We start from the raw sequence: 18,751 nt of genomic DNA on the forward strand, positions 1-18,751 counted from the left end.
ACCGTAGTTCTGTGCGTATGTGTTGTGTATGGCTAACGCGTAAACATTGAAATGGACGACATGTGTGTGAATGTGTGTTAAAGCGGAAATGCGAGCGCCACCATTTTGTGGTGTTGCGGAAATTGTAGCCGACATTTGTGCGGGTCGTGCGCCTGTGACTAATGTGTTGCATACTTTTTTGAGACTTTCATATAGTTTGATATATCGCATCGAAGTATGCATAAAACGAGGTCGATAATCGGCCTCCAAACCATTTTAAACTACTTCTATTTACATGGATATTAGTATTATTTGATATTAGTAGCCAGGTATTTTTTATAGAGAACTAGATAGCTAGTAATTGGATAATAATATAATTTTGTATGTATTACAAAATGGTTTATTTTCCATTTAGGGCTTTTTAAACTAGATTACTGTCAATATTATTTAGGCGTTTTCGCAACATCTGAAAATTATTGTTGAATTACCAAAAAGTCAAGATATATAACATATTCAAGGTAACAATAATGTACAAGATTTAGCTCCCTAACGCTTTAAGTCTTGATTCACAATTCTTTTTTTTTTTTTTTCATAGCATAACAAAAATTGAATAACCTCATATACATAAATACATACTCAAAACCTCAAATGCAGGGTCAGCTATTTCCGAAATCCACTCTCCACTCCGACTCTTAGTATAATGAAAATACTTTAATTAATCAACTTTTAAACAATAATTGGTTGAATTTGGTTAAACATCGTTAATACTTGTACAATTTCTTATTGGAAATACAAGATATGTTTAACCATCGGCTTGATGGTGAATGATGATGAATAACTGGGCTATATATAATACTTTGGAACTCTCTCAAGAGAAATGAACTTTTCTGAAATATGTGCTTTGACACATTTCAAAACCAAGCATATACAAAAAATTATTTCTTTTTCTTGGACAACATGAGCTAAATTTGACGCTTTGTTTGTCCAGCAAATCAAAATTTGTTGTCACAAAGCTTTTAAAATGCCGGCAACGAGGCATAATGCATTGGCGCTAGCCAACGTGGCGGCGAAATCGGTGCGCTTTTTGTCGGACAAGACTGCTGGACCACTAGCAAAACCCCATCAGGTTCTTTCCTTCACCCATAGACTACGTGATACCACAGCAGAGGCTTATAAGCGTCTCCGGCAGATAATGTTGGAGTCGCAGCGCGTCATGACTATGGGCGCTACCACTGCTTTGACGCCGGAGGAGCAGTTGGCCAACAAGTATATCGTTGAGCTTAAAAAGGCCGAGTATAAAACGGGAATTCTCGATCCCTCAACTCACTCGCCGGGCTATCATATATTTCAGTTGCTTTCAGAAGTAAATAAATCCCCTTTATTCAAAGCTCTCAGAACCATGCCGAAGGGTGGAGTGTTACATGCCCATGATACCGCTATTTGCAGCACGGAGTACTTAATCAGGTTGACTTATCGTGAGAACCTGTGGATATGCACTGCTGATGAGGGCTGTAAGGCAATCGCTTTTCGCTTCTCAAAAGAAAAGCCCACATTGAAAGCTATAGCCGAATGTTCTTGGGAGCCGATGAGTGAATTTCGTGAGCGACGCGGCGAAGAGAATGTGCGAAGATATCTTTTGCGTCGATTCAGCATGTATCCGTATTCGACCTTCAAGTCCAACAACCAAGCCTGGAATCACTTCATGAGTATTTTCATACTGCTAGACGGGCTTTTGTGTTATGCGCCTGTCTGGGCCGATTACTACTATCGGGCTCTAAAGGAGTTCTATGAGGATGGTGTGCAGTACTTGGAGCTGCGATCGCTGCTACCCGAGCTCTATTGCCTGGGTGAAAAAAAGCTGACGATTAACGACACTGTGCAGATCTATAAAGACACACTTGAGCGCTACATGGCTAAAAATCCAAATTTTATTGGCTCAAAATTAATATATGCTCCTTTGCGAGGCGTGGATCCGCCGGTGGTGGAAAAATATGTGGAAACATGCGTTGCTTTAAATGTAAGTATATCCAATTGATCCTGATTGGGAAATACTTAAATCAAGTTGCGATTTAATCACAAATAGACAACTATCTTACTTAAAACACTGCACTGATAAAAAAGTGGCATAGTACAGATGAATATTTTCATATTAAATTAAATTTCTACTATTTTATATTCCAATCAAATATAAACATCGTAAATTTTACTAAAAACATATTTAATTAGTGATTTTAATATAAATAATATTCAAAACAAAGTGTAAAATTTTGTTATTAAAGTGTGTCATATTCAGTTTAATGTTAAACCATATGAAATATTAATAAGCACACACTTTACTGCACGGAATGCACGCATTCTTCTTCTTCTTTTGCGTTCTTTTCGCAAATAATGCATACACACAGCGATATGTATCGATATTCTTTATGACGCGCGTCGGTCAATTGTGAGTTGATTTTTGTCAAAGACGGACGTGTGCCAAAGTAATTAATTGAATTATAGTGAAAAAAAAAACATAATAAAATAGTGATTGTGTTGGAATAAATTGATCTGCGTAAGTATGAACATTTACATATGTATAATATATTTGTACGCGTACACACATACATACAAAATTGCCATTTATAGTTTCTTGCATCGTGTCCGCAAGAAACATAATTTTGTATACAACATATTACGTGGTAGCCTACATACAAACATATGTATGTGCATATAGCGTAAATGTCGTCGTAATTGTGACTAAATAAAGAAGTTAAAATATGTAAAGCTTCAAATGTGTGATATAGTTGTTATTTGGGTACATATATATGTATGTATATACATACATATATGCATATATTGTGTACGTAGATGCATATGAAAAAAAGAACAAAATATACAGTTTCATACGCATGCCACTGCATAGCAACCTATTTTTCGCGGTAATCTGTACTTTCCGCGTAATCGCTATTTCTCTTTTGTCTCAGTGCAAGAAGCGACGCGTCATTCAATAGTGTACAGATTTTTGTGAAAAATGAACGCGCTTGACCATATGCATATAGTTATGTATTTACATACATATATTGGCAATTAATAACTGCTGTACATGCTTAATTGACTCACATTATAAGTCTTCAAATAATTCATTTTTTTATAAATTCCTAAAAATATATGTACTTATAATTGAACATACGTACATTAATACGAGTATGTATGCGTGTGTAGGCAATGCAAAATGTGATCATTTATTTAGCATGTAACCATGCACAAACGTGGTTGTGCTATTTACTGCTTAACCTTTGAATATGTGTATACATATGTATGTACGCATAATAAATGCTGAATAATAACTTGGTGTAATTAGTATTTATTAATTGTTTGATTTTAGGTTATGCGCGAAGTTTAGCAGAATAGAAGAGGAATCACTTAATAGCAGTGAAGCAGACACATTTCAGGATCCTGTTGATGAAACACTTCATAATGCATTGAAGACTGCCTTGAAGAGAGAAGTTTCGGATTGGAATGCAGTACTTGATAAGTGGTCAAAAACTTATGAATTGCGTCGTAAAGAATCCCAAACCTTGAATGCATGCGAATTTTTGCAAGAATGGCCGAAGTATACCGATTCTCGTGCAGTGGATTTGGTAAGATTCCAGGCCTTCCAAATGTTTAGTTCTTCAGTTATATTTTTAGTTTTATTTGAGCTTTTTAACTTCAGCTTTACCCATATTACATTTTTTGAAATCATCCAACATTTACAAGATTATTTTATACGTAAATCATTGAAGTTTTTTTTTTAAATTATGTTTTGCAGATCAAGCTTGATTTTACAATTGCGTATCCAGGAAAAGAATCTATTTTATTATCTAAATGGGATAATTTTAAAAAGAAAATAGTTATATACTATAAGGAAAATATTCACAATGCTACATGTAAACATTTATTGGAACAAGTTCAGTCGGCGGAATCTATTGGTAATTTTATATATTATTGCTGTGCTTGAATTATTGATTACAATTAAAAATATATTTCACTGATATTTTAGATTCTTCGGACTACATAATAACAGCTCTTCTACCGTCGGTCTTACCTTCTAACAGTTGGCATTCATCTAAATCAAAGACTTCAAGAACACGGGTAACTTTATTGGACTCACAGGAAAGTCTCGTGCTTCGTTTGGATACAATTGGGGACTACGAGCGTAAAGTAAACAATCTTATTTGCAAAAATTACGGTAATTCAAATACACTTCAACCTTTTATCATTGTGGAAGGCGTGAACTCCAACGATATAAAGTCGTTCTTTGTATACTTTGATAAAACAATATACAAATTAGATTCATTTATTGATTGTTTGGATGTTTGCTTCAAACTTTTTAACACCCTAAATCTGCATTATCCAATAGCTTCGAAGTTTCCATGGCTATTCATACAAAAATACTTTTATGAAATTGACACGCCTTATGATGTAAAGTCTGCAAACTTAACTGCTTTATTAAGTTTTATGAGAAAGTGAAAATAAAACATTGCTGTAAAAATGTTTCCATGCTTTCGATGTAACAAAAAATTTAACACTGCGGATTTATTAATCCATCATTTACAAAATGATCATGTTTTAAAAAAGCCTGGGTTCTGTGACCCGTTACAATGCAAAATTAACAATTGCAATCAATTATTTTTGAAATATTGTATATTTAGAAAACATTTATGTAAGACACATGAAAATGCGATTGGTGACTCCTTTTATGAAGATTTTGTTTCTCAAAATATGGTTAACCCGGATTTCCATTCACATGAAATACAAATTGAAAAAGCCTGTTTAGTAAAATATAATAGTTTTGATTTAGACGACAGTTTTAATATCCAGGAATATATAACAGATCTAAAAAAAAAATGTCTTCAATTAACACTTGGGCTGCATTCTAAATGTTTCATGCCTAGAAATGAAGTAACTGCTATTCAATACCTGATAACTAAATTGGTTTCGCCTATCTCCAAAGCTCTCAATTATTACAGCGCATGCAATTCTGAAACTAAAGAAGCACTCGAATGCATTACTTCCTTTTTAACCAGCCCGTTTGAGGAAATAAAATCGGAATACCGGCTTTTTAAATTTTTAAAAGAAATGCATTTATTTGAAGATCCCAAGTCATTTACTGTATCAAATAAAATCGGCCCTAAATTTAAAAAAGGAAATGCATCTCTTTTCCCGAATAAAATAGATATCCATATTATGCCTATAAAATTTCAAATTAAATCATTTTTTGAACTTCCTAATGTTTTGAATCTAACACTTCAAAATAAAAAATTACTTCAAAATCAAGGTAACCTTATTAACTTTGTAAATTCTGAAACATTTGCAAACAAACTGCAGAATTTTCTTCCTGATGACATTGTGATTACATTTTTTCTGTATTTTGATGACTTTCAAATAAACAATGCTTTAGGAGCTCATGTATCTTCTATATGTGGCTGCTATTATTCATTTCCAACCTTGCCTCAGCATTTATTATCCAAATTAGATTTCATTTTCCCGTTTGCATATATTCCATCACATGCATTGAAAAGAAATGACCATGAAATCATTTTTAACCACTTATTTCGTGAGCTTGAAGAATTAGAAAATGGAATTGAAATACAAATACCTGAAGGATCAAAACAAATATATTTTGTTTTAGGCCTTATTTTAGGAGATAACTTAGGATTGAATTCTATATTTGGTTTTGTTCAATCATTTAAGGCTAAGCGATTTTGTCGAGTGTGTAAAAGAAGTAGCTTAGAAATGAAATCAGACAGTGAAGAGCACAAAGAGTATTTAAGAGATAAAAATTGTTATGAAAATGATTTGGAAGCAAATAATTTTTTAGAGACTGGTATTAAAACTGTTTGTATATTCAACGAACTAAAAAACTTCCACGTAACAGAAAACTTTTATTTTGATTTGATGCATGATGTTTTAGAAGGCGTATGTGTTTACGGTATTTGTCAAACCTTAAACGCTTTAATTAATGAAAAAATTGTATGTTTATCAACAATTAACAGTAGAAAAAATCTGTTTTCTTATGGCGAAATAGAAATAAAGAACTCGTCACGACCGCTAGAATTAACTAAACTTAAGAAAAATGAACTTAGAATGACAGCTAGTGAAAAATTTTGTTTCGCTAAGTTTTTGCCTTTAATAATCGGAGATCTGATTCCAGAAAGTATTCAGCATTGGATTTTATTTACAAAACTTTTGGAAATTATTGACATTCTGTTTCAAAATAAATTTACAACAAAAGATTTAAAAAACTTAGAAACAAAAATAAAAGTGCACCATGAGCTATATGTGAATTTGTATGGACCTACGCTAAAACCTAAACACCATTTTCTCGTGCATTACCCTACAGCTATTTTAAAATGCGGGCCTTTGAAATATGCATGGGTTATGCGGTTTGAGGCAAAACATAGAGCATCTAAAGCATATTTAGCTTCAATTACATCGAGAAAAAATGAATGTCGATCGGTAGCTATAAAACAGTGCCTTCATTTTTCATCTTGCTAAGTTATGAGTCAGGTATTCCACCATTATTTGATAAGTATAGCTTTACAGACAAATCTATAACAGACATACAATGTTTGGAAAATGTATGCTATTCAAAATTGTTTAAGTCCAATCACTTAAAATATTGTGAAAATTTAGAATTTAAAGGAGTTTTGTATAAAAAAAACTATTATTTAGGGAATAACGAAAATAATATCAAATTGTTTAAGTTGCTTTTCTTTTTTTATGAAGAAGCTCAAATCTACGCTGCTTGTAATGAAATAAAAGTTGAACGATTTTGTAAACATATGCAAGCTTATGAAGTTGGCCACAAAGATCGAACATTAATTATTAAGGATATAGAATATTTTACAAGCCACCCATTGCATGTATATTTGAATAACAACGGTAAAAGCTATGTAAAATATAGATCTATTTAAATTCTATTATTGTTATTACTATTATTATCATGTACTCTAAAAATTAATTGAGTTTGAATTAAAATAAAAATTCGATTATCGATAGTAAATAAATCGATAATTTATTCTTAATATGAAATTGTTTAATTTGACTATGGGAACACTTTGAATCAAATATTAAAAATATTAAAATCTAAAATGAAAATAGTTAATATTGAATATGAATCATATTCATAATTACTATTTTAACATTTGGATCTTAATATGTTCACATTTGGATTTTAATATGTTCACATCTAAAATTAAATATGAAAATAGTAAATATTTGAATATGACAGTATTCATAATTAATATGTTTACATTTTAATTTGAATATGTCAACACTTTAGATTAAATAGTCCAGCACTTCAAATTTACTACGAATATATTAAATTAAAAAATTAAGTGTGCACACTTCATATTTACTAAAACACACTGTAGTGAAAAATCGATGGTAAAAATAGTTAAATCTACGTGTAAATATTTAAATTTCGTTGCATTTTTTTATCAGTGTGCTTTTAGTAATAGTTCTGTTTTCTTTATACATATTTATTTTGAAAGTTTATAGTTGTAGTTTTTCCTATTAGAATTCGACAGACTGCCGTTTTCAACCATTTTTTTGTTACCATAAAAAAGATTTATAATTTTCAAAGGTGCAGCCTAATCAGCAGACTTACTATATTATTATAAAAACTTGAGCACCGAAGAACATGTACCTATGAAAGAAGTGAACTTTTATTACGAATAGCCAGAAAAAGGGGCCGAAGCAACGATTTAATTTAGGGGCAAGTATGATTATACTCTGTACATGAAATGTACAAGAGTATATTAGGTTTGCGGGAGCTGAAAAATGTAACAGGCAGAAGGAGGCGTGGCAGACCCCACAAAGTATATATATTCTTGATCAGCATGACGAGACGAGTCGATCTAGCCCTGTCTGTCTGTCTGTCCGTCTGTCCGTCCGTATGAACACCTGGATCTCAGAGACTATAAGAGATAGAGACACCAAATTTTGCACAAAGATGCGTTATGTGTGTATTCTATACGAGTTTGTTTTATTTTTTTGATTTTCCCCCCCACTTCCCCCCTATGGGGGTTTTCCCGATTTTCCATTCGTATAATCGCCTATATCTCGGAGACTATAAGACCTAGGAACACCAAATTTTAGTCCCAGATGCCTTATGTGAATACGCAGAAAATGTATATTTTGGAATTCCCCTCCCTCCCCCCTCTACCCCGCAAATCGTAACTCCCGTAATTCTTGGAATTTCGAACTAAAATTTTGGAAATACCCCCAGTTAGTTATTATGTGTCCGTATGCCAAATTTCATTATGATAGACCGATTTAACAAGAAGTTATAGCCATAAATATATTTGCTGATGCAGCGCTGCTGCAGCGCTGCTCAAGCGCTGCCCGCGGCTGTTGTTGATGTTGCTGTTTGGTTGACTGCGAAAATGCTTACACAGACACGAATTGATGCGCATAGGCATACATACACTCACACAGACGCAATTGCTATGTAAATGTGCAATTATACACCCTTTACGTGAGTTCGAATACCGAGAGAGGTAAAATCGATCAAATTTTTTTTTTTATTTTCTTAATTTTTTTTATTTTCTATAATTATTGTAAACATATGTACAGAGTATTTCAAAGTCGGGACACCCGACTTTAGCTTTTTTACTTGTTTTTCAACATTAGAGAGAGGGTCATCTGAGGGTCGGTCTGTCGAGGTATCCTCAACCTACAACCATATGCAGTCACAGATTCACCAAGAAATGGCTATAGAGCATCAGTCCGGCAGCTTCTGCCCCTTATAGTCGTGTTGGTCAGGGTTGTACTCGGAGGCAGTTGTAGATGAACTATAGAATCAGAGAGAGAGAGAGAGAGAGAGAGAGAGTTCGCTTGAGACTTTAGAGACAGTTTTAAAATTTCAAAATTATAAATTATTATATATCGAGAATCCACAATGAATTAATGAATATTGATGTTGATAAATGTGTAAATTAACAAAACAATATATAGAATATTTTCTTTACACATCAACTGCTAATTTAGAATTCATCTTACCATCTGCAGAAACAGTTTCCCACATTTTTGGTCGGCTTCGATTTGGTCGGGCAGGAAGAACTGGGACGCCCCCTTATTGACTTCGTTGACCAACTTTTGAAAATGCCGGAGCATATAAATTTTTATTTTCATGCCGGCGAAACCAATTGGTATGGATCGACTGTTGATGAAAATCTGATTGATGCTGTGCTGTTGGGCACAAAGCGCATTGGCCACGGATATGCCATCATTAAGCATCCATTTATTATGTCATTAGCGAAGAAGCTTGGCATCGCCGTAGAAGTGTGCCCTGTGTCCAATCAAGTGCTGCAGCTAGGTCAAGATTATCGCAATCATCCGGCATCTCACATTATCTGTCAAGATGTGCCGATGGTCATATCTTCAGACGATCCGTCCTTCTGGCATGCCTTGCCCTTGTCACATGACTTTTACTTTGCCTTTTTGGGGATTGCACCTATGCGAGCAGATTTAAGGTTTCTCAAGTGCCTGGCAATAAACTCGATCAAATACAGTGCCCTAACAACGCCAGAAAAGGTGATAGGCATACAAAAATGGCACAAACAGTGGATCAAATGGATTAATGAAGTAATCAAGACCAAGGGCCAACTAGAGCCGCGAGAAGACAAAAGCTTGAAGAAATAAATGCAGTGATATATTTTTCATTAAAATGTGTTTGCTTTTATTTCTATAGAGGGGTTCCTCACATTGCACACATTGCGGGCTTAGCACTAGAGTTTACTTCTTGAAAATTACAATATTAAAAATTGATATGGGTCTTACATAAGCTTCGAATGGTTTTTATTTCGTATCTTCTGCGAATATTTCGAAAGCAACAAATTTGTTCATCATAATTAAAGAGTGGTACATACTTAGTAGGAAATGCATTCTGTGGGGGATATGTTTAGTTAGTAACTGAAAAAGAGAGATATGCTAGACACTGTTTAAGATTTACTCGCCCTTCTCGGCATAAGCTTATTTGATAATTATCAGCACGCACCTAAACTTACACATTTAATATTATAAGTATGTATGGTTGTAAATATGTTCCAAGCAGAGTCTTAGTTTTACATAAAACATGTACAAGATATACATACTCCTATGTACGGATGTATGTGAATACATATAATTGAGTACACATAGCACAGTTATAAGTATTTTAAAACACGCACAATTTTGTTGCTGCAGCAAAACTAGGCATTATCATCCTACCTATGAACAGTAACGACAATTTAGATCAAGATGCGCTCTTCTTAAGCAAGCCATGTATATACTTTAAGTATATACTATATGTGTGTATTTGTTAAAATCAAAAGCTGATTTTACGTAACATTATTAAACATCTTTTCACTTATAAGCTGCTGGTGGTTTTTATCATTTCTTCTTATTTTTTTTGCAAATTTTATTTTTACTTTAATTTTTTGCTTTTTTGTTTGTCGGCAGTTATGCAAATATTTGTAACTCATAGCCGGTTTAAAAAATATTTTGTAGGTAATGTCTTTGAAAAAAATGCATGAACATATTCAAAACTGCAGATTCGATTTTAATCGCATACTAATATTAATTTAATAAATTTATAACTCCACAAACAGTAATAAAATGAACGGCAGACGAGTATTTAAGGACAGAGGAAATAAAACATTTTTGATTTGCTAAAAAATGTTGGACAATGTTTAAAACAACTTTAAATGTTTACTATTAAGTAATAAAATAAATGACACATAATAATAATATAATATTTGTATCTTTACAAATATGTTTAGAAATTTAAATTTCTATTTGTGTTTAGAATATCACCAAAAGCTTAGAAAATTATAGGGTAGTAAATCCTCTAAGAGCTTAACTCAAACTGCACTCAAATGCTATACATTTTTGAACTCTGTTCTTTAAGTTCTACTCTTGATTCGTATATGTACTATACGAGTATATATGTATTTGACTGACCTTTCTATTACTCAATTGAAAAAGTTATTTTTGATATTTATGGAATATTTTGAGTTGATGCTCACAAATTATCTATCAACTAAAAATTGTTTAAAAACTAAACAGGATCAAAAATATCATACTATAATAACTTGCCTATAAGTAATATTACGTTTGCGAATAAATTACATATATTTCACAACATTTTGAATTGAAATGAAAGGTTTTGAAAATGCAGCTTTATATGAAAATGCACATTTTTCAAACACATTTCCTAATTGCTTTTTTCCCCACCAGTGAGTGTGCGAAAGCATAAAAATATCGTCTAAGATAGTTGGAACTATTTCGGTTATCTAAGTTTTTGAATTCTTGCGCACTTTTCTGTTATTATTATCCTGATCAATTACTAAATATATAATTTGTGTATGTTTGTAAGTACAGCTACCACATACAATTTCACATCAATTTACTTAATGCTCGATATGTTCAAGTCCTACGTATTACCTTGCAATTGCACCCGCCGATTTCTATGCGAACTCCATATATACTTGTATAATGTAAAGATATTATATTAGATATCATCATTTTTACAAACTTACTTTTATGCAGTTGCCCTTCCTGCTCTACACATACTATATACGCATACATACTCATATATGAGTACGAGTATGTACGCCTCATCGCTTGCCCTATATATCACTACGCTGTACAAATGCTTACACTCTATGCCCAAATTTTGTTCAAAATCTTATGCGGGAGCGATGTCTCCCGGTGCTCACAACGCCGGCACTTACGCCTCCATTTTAAGGTTTTTGTGGGTGTGGCCGCAAACGACGCTATGTGCGTTGCCAATGCGGTTTGTGCTGTTGTTCTTGTTGTTGCTGTCGTCGTAGTTTTGCGGTTTTCCAGCTTGTTTCACCCACACTCAACGGATAGGGTATTATGTCGGGCTGTTGCTCTGCGGACGACGAGTCGTTCTCCTTCTGGTCGTCATCATTATCATTGTTGTTGTTGTTCTTGTTGTTGTTATTGTTATTGTTGCTGTTGCTGTTGTTACCGTAAATGTCGCTGTTAATTTCCTCCTCATTCTCCTCCTCGTTGTCTGGCACACCATTATTCACGCGGTTGGTTTGCCGTTGTGTATGCTGATAATGAGTTTGCTTGCTTTTGTTTGCAGCATGCACTCGCCTGTTGTTGTTATTGTTTTTATAATTGTGGTGCCCATAGTTATTGTTGTTGTTGTTGTTGTTGCTATATTTAGGCACATGACCATAGTTATAGTTGCTGCTGCTGCTGCTGCTGTTGTTGCCGTCATTGTCATTATTGCAATTCTGAAAAAGAAATATGCATGTGTTTTAGGGAATTTAATGAAAATTTCATGCATTACTGACAATTTCACGAATTTAATTAAACGCTCTTTTTATACCCTGTACCCGTAGGGTAAAAAGGGTATATTAGGTTTGTGCAAAGTATGTAACATACAGAAGGAAGCATCTCCGACCCCATAAAGTATATATATTCTTGATCAGCATGACGAGAGAAATCGATCTAGACATGTCCGTCCGTCTGTCCGTCCGTCTGTCCGTCCGTCTGGATGAACGCGAGGATCTCAGAAACTATAAAAGCTAGAATAACCAAAGTTGGCATCCAGATTCTCCTAGGTCCGAGTAAGGACGAGTTTATGTTTTTTTTTTTAATTTTCCCCCCCTTCCCCCGCTACAGAATTTCGTCAATAGTGTCCACATTTCAAATGCTACCTAAACCAAACTGTTGTATAAAATTTTATTCAATTCGGTCAATTCTAAGAAAAGTTATTAGCAAAACAAATTCTCTCTAGTACAACCCCCCCAAACTGCAGCAACAAGCTCACTCTTCTTCTTCCTCTTTTTGCTGCTGCTATGGGCGCATATAACTCAGTGACGGAAGTTTACCTGGGTACAGGGTATTACACTGTCGGGCTTGCTCGACTGTAGCGTTCTCTCTTGTTACCATTCGGCTACAGCGTGTACAATAATGTTAACATTGATTTTATACCCTGCACATGAAATGTATAAAGATAACCGATTTAGCCATGTTTGGTTTTTAAAAATGATGATTTCACACATAGGTACAGAGTATTTCAAAGTCGTAAGCTTTTTCATTCCCACTGTTCACTAGTGAACATAGTTTTATGAATAGTACTGTTGCCACACTCAAAAATATGATCTGATAGTGAGACTCAATCCCAAGGAAATTAGACCAAGCCTGCGCGCACATGTGGCAGTCATAAATAATCTAAAAATATACAGTCCACTTAAAATACGAAGGAACAAACATACAACGTTTTGGGCCGCACGCACACATGCGCACTGCAGGTAGCCTCAACTAATGTCACAGTCGCATGTAGATATAGGACGCTCAACGACTAGATAGTGAGGAAAAGGGGAAATAGAGGTCGACCAATAGCAGCAGGACAACTAGACGATAAGAAGGGTGCGCATATGCACACATAGCATTGATAAATACTTGTAAAAGATAGCATTATATTAAGAATGAATAAGCAATAGCTGATAAGACAATTGTAGAACCTAATTTTAATGTAGATCGTAAGTGAAAATTGTATAAAAACCCGGCATTTGCCGAAAATAAATTGAGATCATCTTTGGAAATTCAAGCGTGTGTTTATTTCTAAGCCTTCTGGCGGAGCGAGTGATCTTGCTCTAGGTGATCTTCACTTGATGCGTATAGACTATGCATCATTTGGTCCTTCGACTTATTTGAAACCTTTTTGAACAAGGTGAATCAGCGTGAAAACGCGGGCAGCCTTATCAGCAGGCAATATAACAGTTGCTAGCGTGACATTAAGCTAGAACAGCTTAATGAATAGGAAAAATTGAAAACAAAAAAAACCCGAGTTCAGGACCAGCCAGGTCTGACACTCAGTCAGAAGAAACCCGAGTTCAGGACCAGCCAGGTCTGACACTCAGTCAGAAAAAACCCGAGTTCAGGACCAGCCAGGTCTGACACTCAGTCAGAAAAAACCCGAGTTCAGGACCAGCCAGGTCTGACACTCAGTCAGAAAAAACCCGAGTTCAGGACCAGCCAGGTCTGACACTCAGTCAGAAAAAACCCGAGTTCAGGACCAGCCAGGTCTGACACTCAGTCAGAAGAAGCCCGAGTTCAGGACCAGCCAGGTCTGACACTCAGTAAGAAGAAACGCGAGTTCAGGACCAGCCAGGTCTGACACTCAGTCAGAAGTAACCCGAGTTCAGGACCAGCCAGGTCTGACACTCACTCTACAACAAATCGAGTAAACTCGAGTCCAGAACCCGAGTCCAGTTAACGACTCACGAACTCAGACCAGAAGCCAGGTCTGAGTGTCGATTTGAGCAGCCCAAGTCCAGGTGCTACAACGCAAAATTGGAAGAAGGCGCAGCTGAAGACCATAAGGAAGCCGCCCCACACTTCAAGCCACTGTGCAACTATTACTTTTACTAATATTACTAAGATTAATGGAAGAGTTTAATAGGGCATTTAATAATATTATAAAAATAGCAAAGCCCTTTTTAGAAGCAGCTGCTGAACCCAACGCGGGGCCACAGAAACTAACAATACAAGAATACAAAAACAGAAACAAGAACAAAAAAATAATTGAGCCTCCAAAACCACCAAAAAAGAAAAAACGTGGTGGCAAAAGGGTGCAGTTGAGAAAGAAATTAAAAGAAACTTTCCAACTAGTTTTAATTACTAAAGGGAAAGAACAGAATAGTTATTTAAAAGAGTCCGAAAATATTAAACTTAAGATAAAAAATTTAAAAAAAAAAAAAACAAAATAAATAATTAAAATTTACATGTTGAAATTTTTGTCATCAAAAATGGTCTATACGAGGGAAAAACTAAATGAAGCCCTTCTTAAACAAGAGGCGAATTTTAATAAATTGAACGACCTGTTAAATTCAAATGATGGTCAGCCAGAAAAATTAAAGAAAATCTAGGAGCTATGGGCGGAATTTAACAATAACCATAGCTTACTGACTCAGTATAAGGATACGCTCGCAGAGAATAATTATTTCTCATCCGATGCGTATGCTAGAATTAAAATAGCACGAAGCCATTTTACAGATAGAATAAACAGACAGGGGAACGGTAAACAAATCGAGCCGAAACCTTCAGATGCGGAAGCCGATATCTCAGTGCAATTTAGTGAATCTCCCAAGCATGTGTACAACCTTTGGGATGAGGACAAGAGAATCTTTTATAGAGCCGCAGACACCTTTGAGAAAAGGCATAGTATGTTCGAAGAGATGGAAGCAGAAGAACATAAAAGATTTTTAACAGCGGAATTTTCATATTTTACCGAAGTCCATAAAGAGCTTAAGGACAAAATCCCAGCAGAAAATAGGACAGAAAGAAGAAAAATACAGGATAAATTTGAACAAATAAAAGAACTATATTTTAAGGAAATTCAAAATATCAATAGGAACAAAACGACTAACGATCACATAAAAATGAGGGAAATCGAAATCCATCCATTTGATGGTCGTTTAGAACAATGGTCAACGTTTTATGACCTATTTAGCAATTTGATACATAATAATTTCAAGTATACAAAAATAGAAAAGTTTTTAAGACTAAAAGAGTTGATAAGGGGTGAGGCGCAATGCTTAATTCAGCACCTCCCAGTCTCAGTAGAAAATTATGAGAAAGCAGTAGAAATATTGCAAGATAGATATGAAAACAGACGGCAACTATTCTCGTACCAATTAGATAAAATCATGGACCAACCCATGATGAATAGTGAATCCGACAGAAGTGTACAGTTGTTCTTGGACACAACCAGACAATGCGCTCATGCAATAGAGGGAATGGGGATCGCCTTGAATGACGGAATATTTATTGCGAGAATCCTGTTGAGGAAATTTGATAGAATAGGGCTACAACAATATGAGCAATTCACAAGGAAAACAAAAGAAATACAATCATTAGATGATGTATATGCATTTTTAGAACAGCACTTACAAGCGATAAAAACATTGAATCCTACCCAAAAGGTGTCTTTTAAATATCAGCAAAGAACACAAATAGAGAAATGCGTACATTGCAAATTTAGTGGTCACCAAATAAAAGAGTGTAGAAAATTTTTGGGCTTGCTAGTTGAAGACAAATGGAAAACCGCAAAAGATTATAAGCTATGTTTTAAATGCCTCGACCACGACCTTTTCAAGATATGTCCCGAACCAAAGAAACCCTGTATCAAATGTAATGGCAGACACCACACCCTATTACACCAAGTACTGGAGAAAAAAGAAACCTTAACAACAAAGTCATTAGAAACAACCCTGCTGGCGACAGCATTAGTAGAGGTAAAGTCCGCAACAGGAGATTGGATAATTTTAAGAGCAGTTATAGACCAAGGATCACAATCGACATTTGTGTCTGAAGAAGCAGCTCAAGGACTTCGTCTCCCTAGAGTAAGGAAGAGGATACAGTTGTTTGGGATTGGTGACAACCTAATAGGAACCGCCAAATCAGCATTAGAAATCCAAATAAGGCCCAGATTCCCTAGCGAAGCCAGATATACCACAGAAGCTTTAATTATGCCGAAACTTTTAAATCCTCAGCCTCGCACAAGCTTTGAGTATAACTTAGCTCATTGGAATAATGAAATTGTAGCCGACCCTCTATTTAACAAGAAAAGCAGAATCGACCTGTTAATAGGTAGCGACCTATTACCGAAAATACTTTCCCAAGGACTAAAACAGGAAGGGTCCCTGATAGGACAAAAAACCGAACTAGGTTGGATACTATCAGGACCAATAAAAATTCCAAGAGCAGGACAAGTAAAAGCCACAGTAGCGGTTAATTTGGAAAGGTTTTGGGAGTTAGAAGAGGTTTCTGAAGACACAGTAGTAACCAATGATGAAAAATGCATGTGCCTTTTTGAGAAAACAACTAGAAGGGATGACAAGGGAAGATTTATAGTGAAGATGCCTTTTATAGAGGGGGAGGTATTAGGAGATTCAAGGAAAAAAGCAATAGCTCGAATGATGAACTTAGAGAAACGATTAGCCACAAACAAAAAACAGCGCAAACAATATGTAGAATTTATGGATGACTATATTAAGAGAGGACACATGGTAGAAGCAGAAAGCAATAAGGAAGGTAAATATTACTTGCCACACCAACCCGTAATACGGGAAGAAAGCGTTACGACGAAACTACGAGTAGTTTTCGACGCCTCGGCAAAAACTTCAAACGGAAAAAGCTTGAACGACATTCAACACATAGGGCCGCATCTACAAAGAACAATTATGGAACTTATAATGCAGTGGCGAGGATTTAAATATGTATTGACAGCAGATGTAGAGAAAATGTACAGACAAATAAAGATAGATCCAGAGGATCAAGAGTACCTCAGAATTTTCTGGAGAAGGAATAACCAAGAACCTTTGAAAGAATACAAACTGACAACTGTCACATATGGCACAGCGTCGGCTCCTTTCCTAGCCACTAGAGCATTACTGGAAATTTCAAATCGATGCGAAAACGAAACAATAAAGAAAATAATAAAAGAAGATTTTTATATGGACGACCTAATGACAGGAGCTGATAGCATAGGCGAATGCATTCAAATTCAAAAAGAAATCGCGAGCGAACTAAACAAATATGGGCTTCATTTGAGAAAATGGGCGACAAATGAAGAAAAAATAAAATCAGGGCTACCGAAAGCCATATGGAAACATGTAGGCTCCAAAGAAAATCCTGCAGACATAGCGTCACGAGGCCTTCAACCACAAAAATTAAAAGGAAATAAACTATGGTGGGAAGGTCCAGAATGGCTGAAAGAAAATCAAGAGATGTGGCCAAAAGAAGACATAACGCAAAAGCAAACGGTCATGTGTATACACACCAAATCTCATTTCTTAGACAGCCTTATTAATAGATGCAGTCAATTAGGAAAACTTATTCGAGTCGTAGCTTATGTGATGAAATTCACAAGACTTTGCAGGAAACAATCAGAAACAAAGAAAATTACAATAACCGAATTAGAAAAAGCAGAGTCGCTCATATACAAGCACCACCAAAGGGTAGAGTTTGCAGACGAAATTAACGCCACAACTAGAAATAGAAACATTGACCAAAAGAATAAGTTAGTCTCACTCTGCCCGTTTCTCGACAAAGATGAAATCCTTAGGGTAGGGGGGAGACTGAGGTTCGCTGACATAAGTTTCAGTCAAAAACATCCAATTATATTGAACAAATCACATCTGGCGAAACTAATCATACGGCAAACACATGAAGAAACTCTCCATGGAGGCAACAGATTAATGGAAGCAAGAATTAGAAGAAAATATTGGATAATAGGCCTGAAAAACGAAATTAAAAAATGCGTAAGGCAATGCATAAAATGCACGAGATATCGACAACAAACTGCACAGCAACTAATGGGTCAAATGCCAGAATACAGAGTGAAAGTTTCAAGCCCTTTCACGCACACAGGGATTGATTATGCGGGCCCCATTCAAATTCGTGTTTCGAAAGGTAGAGGGAACAAATCCTACAAAGGATATGTAGCAGTTTTTATCTGCATGAGCACAAAAGCTATGCATTTAGAAGCAGTCAGCGACTTAACAACTGAAGCCTTTTTCGCAGCATTCAAAAGGTTTATAGCCCGAAAAGGGAAATGCTCTCATATATATTCAGACAACGGTACGAATTTTATTGGCGCAGATAGAAAAATGCATTTGGATTTTACTAACGCATTGAAACAAAACAGCATATCACCAGTATGGGAGTCAGAAAAGGTACAATGGCACTTTATTCCCCCGGCAAGTCCTCACTTCGG

At 35.3% G+C, this 18,751-nt stretch overlaps 3 protein-coding genes across 4 annotated transcripts in view; 2 read left to right on the top strand and 1 right to left on the bottom strand.

The window, feature by feature from the left end:
- The first annotated feature begins 1,134 nt into the window (after positions 1–1,134).
- LOC115632240 (adenosine deaminase 2) lies at positions 1,135–9,674 on the top strand. The gene is made up of 2 exons (XM_030529302.1): positions 1,135–1,996; positions 9,016–9,674. Exons 1-2 carry the CDS (start codon positions 1,172–1,174, stop codon positions 9,646–9,648), a joined length of 1,458 nt encoding a protein of 485 aa, XP_030385162.1. The 5' UTR covers positions 1,135–1,171; the 3' UTR covers positions 9,649–9,674.
- LOC115632239 lies at positions 2,421–6,943 on the top strand. Its single transcript, XM_030529301.1, has 4 exons — positions 2,421–2,530; positions 3,344–3,599; positions 3,770–3,929; positions 4,001–6,943. The coding sequence occupies exon 4, from the start codon at positions 4,492–4,494 to the stop codon at positions 6,496–6,498; it is 2,007 nt and encodes a 668-aa protein (XP_030385161.1). The 5' UTR covers positions 2,421–2,530; positions 3,344–3,599; positions 3,770–3,929; positions 4,001–4,491; the 3' UTR covers positions 6,499–6,943.
- A 1,405-nt stretch (positions 9,675–11,079) lies between the features above and the next one.
- The window catches only part of LOC115632515 (GATOR complex protein WDR24), an 82,250-nt gene continuing 74,578 nt past the window's right edge, over positions 11,080–18,751 (bottom strand). For both annotated transcript variants that reach the window (XM_030529706.1, XM_030529708.1), the window contains one exon: positions 11,080–12,257. In XM_030529706.1, coding sequence (XP_030385566.1) covers positions 11,763–12,257 — 495 coding nt within the window. In that variant the 3' untranslated portion in view covers positions 11,080–11,762. The remainder of the gene's footprint in view (positions 12,258–18,751) is intronic.

The sequence above is a fragment of the Scaptodrosophila lebanonensis genome, unplaced genomic scaffold, assembly GCF_003285725.1.
Source record: "Scaptodrosophila lebanonensis strain 11010-0011.00,11010-0021.00 unplaced genomic scaffold, SlebRS2 tig00001415-arrow-pilon, whole genome shotgun sequence".
Classification (NCBI taxonomy): Eukaryota; Metazoa; Arthropoda; class Insecta; order Diptera; family Drosophilidae; genus Scaptodrosophila; species Scaptodrosophila lebanonensis.